At 53.8% G+C, this 11,078-nt stretch overlaps 1 protein-coding gene across 1 annotated transcript; it reads right to left on the bottom strand.

Annotated features, from left to right (window-relative positions):
• Positions 1-10,639: 10,639 nt before the first annotated feature.
• On the bottom strand, positions 10,640-11,078 carry ENH_00031920 (hypothetical protein, conserved; the record flags this gene model as incomplete). The annotated part of the gene is made up of 1 exon (XM_013580194.1): positions 10,640-11,078. A coding segment is annotated over one exon (439 nt), but the record flags the coding sequence as incomplete, so codon positions are not given.

Here is an 11,078-nt window from a genome sequence, read left to right as displayed (position 1 = left end):
TCGTGCTGCTGCTGCTGCTGCAGCAGCCGCCTAGCTGCTGCTGCTGCTCCTCTGCGGCCGCGGCCCCTGCTGGGAGCAGCAGCAGCAGAACAAAAGATGGAGGCATCGAAAACCCTAAAGGGCTGAGTTGTTAACATGCGGACAAGCGGCACCTGCACCAGCTGCTGCTGCCCTTGTGGCACTGCTGCTGCTGCTGCTGCTGCTGCTGCTGCTGCTGCTGCTGCTGGAGTCCCAGTCGCTGGCAACGCTGCAGCAGCCTCGCTGCAGTCTCCCGCACACAGCGCCGGCGTTCCCGCTCCTGGCCCTTCTGGAGTGTTGCTGTTGCCGCTGTTGCTGCTGCTGCTGCTGCCGGGGCTGCTGCTGCTGCTGCTGCTGCTGCTGCTGTTGCTGCAGTGTATGCCTGCATTGTGCCCTAAAGAGGCGTTCCGCGCTGCGGCAGCGCATCCGGCCTGTGCTGCTTCTGCTGCTGCTGCTGCTGCTTCTGCTGCTGCTGCTTCTGCTGCCGAGGGAGGTTCAACCCGCTTGAGGCCGGCGAGGTCCTCTGCTGCCCCCGGCGCAGCAGCAGCAGCAGCAGCAGCAGCAGCAGTCGGTGCTGCTGCTGCCGGTTCCCCCCGCAGGGTGTCTATGGGCTCGCGCTCGAGGCGCCGCTGCAGCAGCAGCAGGCGGCAGGCGTCGGCCTCCGCCACTTGCTGCTGGTCCTGCTGCTGCTGCTGCTGCCGCTGCTGCTCCTTGTCCAGAGACAAACAAGGATTTACCCAGCTTTGGTGCAGCAGCGCATCCACCCTAACTGACTTCCGCTGCCTGCTGCCGCTGAGGGCCCTCATGTAGAGGCGGCCTGCAGCAGCAGCAGCAGCAGCTGCGCAGCACAGCAGCAGCAGCAGCAGCAAACGTTCAAGCAGCAGCAGCAGCACAAACGCAGCCCCAGCTCCCCAGCAACGCAAAGACCACACCTCGCAGCAGCAGCAGCAGCAGCAGCAGCAGCAGCAGATAGGGACGCAGCACGAAAAGCTGCACAGGCCAAGATAAATTAAAAATTAAGGAAAAACGCACCGCCGTCGGCGTCGCGAGCATCTCCTGCTGCAGCTGCTGCTGCTGCTGCTGCTGCTGCAGCGCCCGGCGGCTGCGAGGGGGACTGCCCCCCACGAGCGCTGGAAGAGCTCATTGCTGTTTGTGGAGAAGCCAGAATGTGCCGTTGCTGCTCATTCTGGCGACCGTTTGCTGCTAAACTGCTGCTGCTGCTGCTGCTGCTGCTACTGCCTCCGGCGCGCACCGGGACTCAGCTGCTGCGAGCTGCTGCTGCACTGGAGGTCCTCGCGCTGCAGTTTTCGCCTTTATGCAGCAAGGCCGCATGCAAGATAATCCGCAGCCTTGTGGTGCCCCCCTGCTGCTGCTTCAGGGGCCCCCTAGCGCTGCTGCTGCGCCGCAGCGGCAGCAGCCTGTCCACGCCGCCTGGAGCCCTGCTGCTGCTGCTGCAGCTGCTGCTGGTGCTGCTGCTGATCCCCGACAGCAGGAGAAGGACGATGAGCGGTTAGTGCGGTTCTTGTTCGCGCTGCTGCTGCAGCAGCAGCCGCAGGGTACAGAGAAGCTCCTGAGGCGGGCTTGCCAGGGCCCGCTGCAGCAGAGACTAGCGCCGTGCTGCTGCAGCAAATCCACCTTGAGTTTGAGGTGGCCCTTCTGTAATATGTAATAAGGAAAAATGTGGGATTGCGACGGCAGCAGCAGCAGCAGCGGCTGCTGCTGCGCCGCAGCCCAGTATGCCTAGGACGGGCAGTGGCTGCAGCAGACCCGCTGCTGCTGTTGCTGCTGTCCCCCGCGAAGACACGAGGGGGGAAGTAGACGTTCCCTTAGAGGATCATATGGCGAGGGTTAAAGACACTTAATTGATCTACAAGCCTTGCTTTGGATCTCTATGCACAGCAGCAAGCAGCAGCCAATGCTGCTGCTGCTGGCTTACATTGTTGCTGCTGGCTTAGTCATGCGTCTGCTGCTGGGTACCCCCATTAAAACAGCTAATTCGCAAGAGCTCAGGCTCTCGCTTCACAGAGAAGCCCTTGGGGCCTTACTATTCTATGGGGCAGAAGCACTAGCAGCAGCAGCAAGACTAAGAACAACACCAGTAGCCGTAGCTTGGCTGCAACAGCAAGCGGCAACACAGCGCCGCTCAGGGTCTTTGCGGCGCCTACGGAGGCCTAAATACAGCGTTTGTGTCCTGCTAGTTTTTAATTTTATTTATTTCAATTATTACACACAGCCCACCGTGAAATCTGCTTCGTGAACGGCAATACGTGTATTGCTGCAGCAACAGCAGCAGCAGCAGCTGCTGCTGCTGCCGCTGCGGCTGCTGCAAAGACAGGAGGGGGTTGTTGTCATGCCCGCTGGCCACCCAGCGCCCGCTGTCAGGGCTCTTTCTACGGATTTTGTTTTAATTCACAAAAGTTCGCCATTGTGGTACATTTAAGGGATTTTCTGGCGCTGCTTTCGCCTGCAGTGCAGCAAAAACTTTTAGGCGCGCAGCCCCCCGTCTGTGGCCCCCGCTGCTGCCGCTTCCGTGGCCTGCCTGCCGCCGCAGCCAGAAGCCTTTCTTTCATTTGCATGTCTCTTTTCATTTTGCTTTTTACTGGGGGGTCTCACTGAGCGTAGGGGGCAGCAGCAGCAAGACGTGCTGCCCCCGCATCAGCTGTGTTTGCCTCTGTGGCTGTAACAAAAGCAGCAGCACCGGAGTTTTTGTGCTGCAATGGCCTCGAGCCCTTGAGCTTGGAACTAATTAATAAACAAGTCTGAATAATGCACTTTCTCCCCCCTCTCTAGGCTTTTCGAAAGCCCCGTCTAGGGGGAGATCGGCTCCACTGTGTAGCGGTCGCTGTACAGTTTGCAGCAGCAGCAGCAGCACAGGCTTTTGCTGCAGCTGCTGGGTATGGTGATGACTGCAGCGCCTAGTTGCCGGCTATACGCATGTTTCTGCAGACAGACATCAACAGGGCTTGGCATAACTACAGAAATAATCATAAAAATACCATTTCATGTAAAAGCTGAGTTGTAGAAATCTGATTCTCTAATGAAGTGTTGAAATGTTGTGGCAACTCCAGCACACAATTGCTGGCTATGTGTGTACTGAAGCCGTCTGGCTGCAAAAAGGTACTTGGGCGCAACTAGTAGCGAGTTTGCTGTCTTACGGCGTCCTACTTGTACGGACTGTTCTGGGACTTGCTGCTGCAGTGCTGCTTCTCCTTTTAAAAGCATTTATTTACTTTCTTTCGAATGCAGAGTTTGTCCGATTCTCAAAGATGCCTAACTTTTTCGTCGGTTCCCGACGAAGTTAGTCCTTGAATTTGAGCTTCCTTTGCTTGATCTGCAGTTTTGATAATCTGGGGGATACATTTGATGCTTCGCAGTTTCGTTCTCTGTGGGTTGTGCATGCATTGCTTCTGCTGAGTAGATATTTAAATCCCATCATGCAGCATTTTAATAGCCTTTGTGCAGTTGAGCTGGTGGTTTTATTTGGCCTCAAGATCAGCCTTTGGGGAAAAGGGGGATACGCTTGAAACTTCGCTGAGAGCGCATTTCTGGAGCATAAACTTGCCTCAATTGTTTAATACTTTTTCGTTGGGCTCTACGGAGCTGATCCTTTCTAGTAAACGCTCACTGTGTGGAGGGCAGTATCTACTGCAGTAAAATAGAAAGCCAGCGTGCAGACGGGTTCATAATTGAGATAATGCAGGGAGTTGTGACTTCTTATTTCATTAATGAGCTGATGAAAAGTCATCTTAGGCTTCGCCCTGCATGGCTGAGTGGTAAATAGACCTCATGTCCATCCACCTGCTTACGTGCAGGTTTCAAACAAAAAGCATCCTTTACTCCTGGGGGCTGCGCCGCAGCCTCCAACATTCGATGTCCCATCCCCAAGACTTCGTGTCCCCGCTTACATGAATGTTATTGTGAAAGGAAATACGGCTTATTGAATACTATTTGATGCATGTTGAACCAGTTAAGAGAAGCTTTTGGAAAGCTTGCCTGTGACTGTCCCCAGGGATCAGAGAGTGCGCGCCTCGGCTTTCTTTGCGCGTTATGACAAAGGATCTGGTTTTCAGGATGCGAGTTCCAAAGCAACTTTGCTGGTTAATGCGCTGGCGTAGTAATGGCGAAGACAATGTGTTGCGCAGCAAGCAACAGCAAATCTCGTTTCTATCTATACGAGAAGCCTCAAGAAATGGGGGAAACTGATGGCTCTGTAAACGGGAACTCGCGTTATTTCCTCTGCGGCCAACGTCAAAGGAGTCACGTATATTAAACCTATTTTCCAAAGTGGTATAAGCCGGGAATGTTTGTAGGTACTTATGAATTAGGCAGCAATCAACGTCAAAATGGTCAACTTGGTACAAACTGGAAAGCAGTGTGCAGCACTCTGCTGTAGCCCAGAAATGGGCGTCAGTGTCCTACAATTCCAAATGCGTATATTCACAAAGTGATAGAGGAAAATAACTCAAGGGGACTTTGTCCTTGGGTGATAATATATGCCCACCGTCCGCAACTGGGCCAGGGTGTTGAGCTGGTAAGAGCTATTTCGGCTGCGCCTCGCTCTGCTGCAGCCAGGGAAGAACATTGGGCAGAAAAACATGTATGAAGTTTGGGCTTGCAATGGCCCTTCTTGGCCTCTTCTTAATCTTTAACGGGGTCTCTAGTGATAAGTGGTACATCAGCACCTATGTGACCACAACAGGGAAGACATGTTCAAGCCATACTGGGAGTAGTTAACATATCGAAGCTCCTCTCAAGTTCCAGCTGCCGCAGGGCTGCTGATGGCGGGAATCTTTGCTATGCTGCTGCTTGTTAAGGTCCTCTAATTGTTGGCTTTTTTATTGCATGACAAGAGCCTGTAATTCATCCACAAGTATTGCAGGGAAATGAGATAGTCTAGGAAGGTTGCTCTTAGGATGCGGCACGGTGACATTTCTATCCACCACGGCGTTTGACCGGCTGCCGAGGAAGTAACCATCTTGTGAGTGCAAGTTACGGCTAATTCGGAGGAAAAAGAGGCAGACGAAACTGATGAATGGTGAAGAATTATCTGACAAACTTTGCAAAGACTTACTTTTGCGAAGGCTGCTGTTTCAAGAGAGAGCCCGCATGCGCTACGCAGCTATGCAACCGACCCCCATGATCTGTCTGAAAGCAGATGACAGAGACTTAACAGTTGACTCTTCATGGTACCCCCACGATTGTGCCTGGAAGGTAACTCTATTTATCAGTTCGGCCAGCTGAGTCTGAATTAGCTCTCCTTCCCAGGTACTTTTTTGTCTTTAAAGAGAGCCCGCAACTGCTGGCGTGGGTTACCTGATACGTAAAGAAATTCGAGGCTCAGCACCCCAATGATCAAGTCTCATGGTTACATAATTACCAGGTGCAGACTACAGCAACCAGTAGCCCTGCCTGATGCCAGAGAGCTCCTTCGGCTGCAGGCACGCCTCTCACTCAAGCCGAACTTTCAACTGCCTAGCAAAATCATCAGTCGACAGGAGTGGCATTTCTGTCGATAGGAATGAGAACTCTGATTACTGCTAAAGAAACAAGATAAGGGAGGTGGAGCTTGAACGTCTCTAGTTAACCAAGCCCAGAAAGCCTCAACGAAGCAGAACTATGTCCGTTGTTTGTCTAGTACATCTTTTATGATCACTTGAACTATCTCCTCTTCTTATGGCTAAACCATTTGTTAGGCAGTGCTCCTGCGCATCAGATACTTTTCTGCGAAAAAATGCCTGTTCCCGATCATAAAGGTAAATCATATATTTTTACTTGCCGACACTGCTTTTTCGTGCGTTAACTTGAATTCATCATTTGCGTTTCCCACGTTTATTTTTTTTGCGGGCCGAATGTGATTCTTGTAAGTTTTGCAGCTCGCACATTTCTAGTCATTCCATTATGGGACTCACTCTTTATCATCTTATTTTCTTGTTAAACCACTTTATTTCGAGTTAAATTCATTGGCTAGTTTCAGTGGGAACGGTTCAAACCACGAAATATTAGTAGGCTGCGGCATTTAGTGTTCAGCCTGCTCACATGCTTTGCGCCAATTTGTTTGTGTTGCACAGTCGGCTACGCAATTCTAGTTTGAAACATTTCACTGGGCAGTATACATTTGCATCGAGCGCACTGCAAGTTTTCCTTTGGACTTTGCACCTCATCACTACAAATGAAAAAGGATTTCATGATCCACCTGCACTTGCACTTTGCGCTCAGGGCAACGGTGGCTTTTTGTACATTTGTCTCTCTATTTGTTTTCGTCAAAGCTTTGTTTGAATGCCGGGCCCTGTGAGCAACATGGCTGTAGTCGTTGAACCTTCAGGTGTTAGCACAAGCCATGCCATGCAATACTGTGAAATCGATGCATCAAGAACCTTGCGGTATCTCCTCTGGTCATATCCTCGCTCAAGTTGAAATGTCACCATTACTTTTGCATTAAATTTGAAAAAACATTTAATAATAATGTACTCTGTAGGAATACTCGCTGGTTGTATGGCGCCAGCCTGCACGCAAGGGTGCTTAAAGCTTACCAGCCGTTCTGTGGTTAGCGAAGTCTCGAAAGCTAATATCTGATTGAAAAAATATAGAAAGGGAGGACAGCACTGAGCTGCTGCTTCTAGTGAGTGCCAAAAATGCCCTAGGCAGTGCCGGAAGGGCTGGCTGGCTTGGTGAGAGCCAAATCTCACAGTCCATCGAGCAGTGCTGCGCTGCTTCTGAGGCGTTAAAAAGGTTCTTGCCCCTCTTCTCTGACTTTTTGCACTTTGACAGAATTATTCATCCTTCAGGGTTTCAGGGAGTACTCAATTCGCTTTAAAGTTTTGGATATGCCCTCAGCAGTTGTGGTGAGGCTTTTTTAGGCAGCTTGGTGGCGCAGATGTTGTTCGTGCAGTCCAATTGCTTCTTTATAAGAGTAAAAGGGTGTTTGTAAACTTAATGACAAGGGGGCTTTCTATTTATTAAGCAGAATTTTTACTCATTAGGTCAATACGCTGTGCTGTCCAGACGATAGGTAGCCCAAAATATGCACAGATTTCTAACAGATGGACTTGCTTAATGAGCTAATACTGAACTATAAGGGCTGAAGTTGTTTAAGCGAACTGAAAAGGTTCAAAGTCTGTCCCACTCCACAGGTATTCCTAGCCTGAGTTCCCTCATACTGTGCCTGAGTTCCCTCATATTGTGCTGTTTGGCATCGCTTAGACCGCAGGAAAAAGGAAAAAACTGGCGAGAGACTCGCTAAATGACTTATTTCTGTCTCGTGTTTCATGGCCACTAAGGTTTCTGATGAAATAGTTCATGCATATCCGTAAGGAGGATGAACTGTAGCAACTCCAGCGGTGCAAACGTAATTCCTCGCCGGCATTTCAAAGGAAAGGAAAGTCCCAAACATTCATGTTATATTTCTTTCGTGATACTATCCGTAAGTTTGGCAGCCTAAGAAATAAGAAGGCCTCAGAAATTTATACTAGCTTTCTTTCTTGACCCTAGCTACAACGTAAGCTAAAGAAAAAGAGTTACTACGGGGCAAAAACTGCAGCTGCCTCCATATTACGGCTTCTCGAGTGCTGCTCGGAAGGGAAAATAAGTAAATTCTGGCCTCATTTGAGATTTAAAGAACTTATGCAGCTTTTTAAAGAACTTATGCAGCTTTTTAAGTTCGAATTTACTTAAAATGCGCATTTTTTCCCCCCCTCAAGGAACTCGTGCTTGGGCTGTGTTTACTGTGGACTCGCCTCATTTGCCCATTAGACGGCAGCGCCAGCTTTCTTTTAAAACCCCTGACCTTCTTCAATGCCCCTTCTAAAAGTAAATATTATGCTTTTAAAAGGGTTTTCCTTCAAGGAAAAACCCTTTTAAAGAAATCCGTTAGACGGCTGACGCCTTTAGCGCGCGCTCCACAACGCCTAGCACAGGCACTTGCGAGCACAGGCTCCCCACGCGGGCTACTGGCTCTGAAACATAATACTTTTAGTTTGTAAATGCACAGAATAGTCATATTTATTGCAAAATATATATCTAAATAACAGCGAAAAAAGGAGGCCTGTGCTGCTGTTCCATTTTTGCCCCCTGGGGTCACTTCAGTAAGCGCTGCGGCTGTGATCGCTCACCCGTGGCTGGCGGCGCCCGATCTGTTATTTGACACTCTTAACAATTGAAACTTTGAATTTAATTTACTTATCCTTTATTAATTCATCTTTTAGCCAGCAGTTTTCCTCCAGTTGAAGCCCCCCACAGCTGCTAACAGGCAGGCGTCGCCCAGAGCTGGGGAGAACTGCGGTGCCTTTGTTCGCCGCTTTTTGCTGAATTGGTTTTATTTTATTTTAAAAAAGAAAATAGAACCAGCCTAGAGCTGCCAGCTGGGCTGGGCAGCAGCAGCAGCAGCTCCGCCGCAGCAAATTGCAGCTCCAAAGACTTAGAAAGGAACTCCTTAGCTTTTCCCTGCTGCGCCCTCTGGGCAAACTAGCTAGAAATTGGCTAGAAAGGATTTGCATGCACTTCTGCTGCAGCTAGAAGCCCCGTGGGCCAGCCCAGGCCAGCCCCCCAGAGCTCTCAGTCCACTTCTATTTGCTGCGAAGCAAATAGAAGCAGACTAAGAAGGCCTGGGCCTCTGTGCTGCATGCAGTGCAGCAGCGCAGCAGCAAAAGACGCAGCAGCAAAAGACGCAGCAGCAAAAGGCGGAAGCAAATTGCATTTGGGGCTTAGAGAGGGCTAAGCTGCTTCCTCAGGTGTACGTACGGGACAATTAAGCAAAGACAGTTCGAAATGCTGCAGCAACTCCTCTGTTCGTTGTGCTGCTCCAATTCCCCTCCCCACACCCACCACTTTGCTGCTTGTACCTGGGAGCAGTGCTGCTGTCTCGCGTGCTGCTGCTTGTGCAGCTGCTGCTGCTCCTGCTGCCTGTGCTGCTGCTGCTGCTGCTGCTGCTGCTGCACGTGAGTGGCTCTACGGCAAAACTCCGCACCAGGAGCTGCCGTTCCACCTTGTCTGCGCCCCTCAATCCCCACAAGGGGGCCCCCTGAGGCTCAAATTGAAGCAAGTTGGGCCCCAGAGCCCCTGCACTTGTTTTGCGGCTTTTCCGGGGCCCCCGGGCCCCCTGCAGCTCCCCCGGGGGCCCCCGGGGGCCCCTGGGGACCCCCGGGGGCCCCTGGGGGCCCCCGGGGGCCCCTGGGGACCCCCCGGGGGCCCCCAGGGAGCCCCCGACGCGGCGCTGCAGCAGCTGCAGCGGAGCAGCAGCTGCAGCGGGGCAGCAGCTGCAGCGGGGGCTGCGTCTCGGCGCGTTGGTGGTCCCTCTTTGGGGCTGTCTGCATGCGCTTTGTGGGGTCAGGAGGCAGCCCCCTTTGGGGTTTGTTGCGGGGGGTTTGAGTGGAGAAGAAAGATCGCTTGAGCCTTATTTAAACTGCAGTGCTGCATTTGCCCTGGCCCGCATGCAGCCCCGGAGAGGCCAGCGCATGCATGCGCATGCATGCACGTGCATGCGCATGCATGCGCGCCGCGGCTGCGGGGCCGCGTGCATGCATGCGCTCAAATGCGTGTTTTGGGGCTTTGGCAGCTGCAGCTGCTCCCGAGCCGCGGGGCACTGCCACATACAATGCATGCGCCCCTGCATGCGCCCCTGCATGCGCCGCTGCACGGCTGTTTCGTGCAGCTGCTGCCCGCAGCCCAAGGAGCTGCTGCTTTTGCTGCAGCGCCAAATCTCGGGGCCCCGCAGCAACAAAGCCTCTTTAGACCTCTTCCAACAAGTGCTGTCTTGCACTTGTCGATGCAGACAGAAGGCCATCAAAAGCAGGGCCGTGGCTGCGTGCGCAGGCTTTCTTTGCGTGCCCATGCATGCATGCATGCATGCATGCATGCATGCGTGCATGCATGCATGCATGCATGCGTGCATGCATGCATGCATGCATGCATGCATGGGCGTCGGCAGGCCTTTCCGCTTGGCCACAAATCCTTTCTGCTCCCCGGGCCCTTTCTGCCCGAGGCCCCTCTGCATGCAAACCCAGGCCAGGGGGCCCCCGGGGCCTCCAGGGGGCCCCCTGGGGGCCCCCAGGGGGCCTCCGGGGGCCCCCTGGAGCTGCCCCAGGGCTTTTTTTGGCCCCGCAGGGGCCCCTGGCCCACAGGCCCACAGACGCGCCCACGCGTCGCCCCTGAGGGCCCCACAGACCGGCGCTCGCGGGCTCCGTAGAAGGCGCACGCACGCATGCATGCATGCATGCATGCATGCATGCATGCATGCATGCGTGTGTGCATGCATGCATGCATGCATGCATGCATGCATGCGCCCTGTGGCGCGGCTGGGGCTGGGAGGCTCAAATGTGCTGCGCAGAGCTGGGGCGCCGAGGGGCAGAGGCACTCCAAATCTACAGGGGCCGTTGGGGCTTGAGAACCTTTCGGAGGCAGCAGCAGCAGCAGCAGCAGAACTTGCTGCTGCTGCTGCGTCTGCTGCAGCTGGAGCTTGCGTCGCAGCTGCTGCTGCTTCTGCTGCGGCTGCTGCCGCAGCCGCTTCTGCTGCAGCTTCTTCTCCGCAGCTTCTTCCGCTGCAGCTTCTTCCGCCGCAGCTTCCGCAGCAGCGGCCGCTCCGCAGCAGCTCCCGCTGCTGCTGCAGCAGCAGCAGCAGCAGCAGCAGCTAGAGGAGGAAAGTGGCGAGGACCAGCGTGGGCTCGGGGGCCCCTGCTGCAGCAAGCTGCTTCGCTGTTGCTTCTGCTGCTTCCTTAACAGCAGCTTTTTGCATGGCCAGGTGCAGCTGCGTGGCCCAGAGTTCTGCGTACTGGTCCAGCAGCCCCTCCACTGTCCAGTTTGCTGCTGCGCGGCTAGCAGCAGCAGCAGCAGCAGCACCTTGCTGCAGCGCGAAGGCCTCGCGCTGCTGCACCAGTTCCAGCGCAGCCCGCAGCCGCCCCGCGCTGAACAGCCCCAGGGGGCCCCCCAGGTACACTGAGGGGCCCCCCTGGAGGCGGAAGTTCGAAAGTCCTGACCCCAGCATTCCCAGGGCCGAGTTCTCCTCCAGGGGGCTCACTTGGGGCCCCTGGAGGCCCCCCCGGGGGCCCCCGGGGGGCCCCCACCCCCGG

Source organism: Eimeria necatrix, genomic scaffold, assembly GCF_000499385.1.
Source record: "Eimeria necatrix Houghton genomic scaffold, Enh_scaff232, whole genome shotgun sequence".
Taxonomy (NCBI): domain Eukaryota; phylum Apicomplexa; class Conoidasida; order Eucoccidiorida; family Eimeriidae; genus Eimeria; species Eimeria necatrix.
Note: the sequence above shows the minus strand (reverse complement) of the source record. Positions and strands in the feature narration are given on the sequence as shown.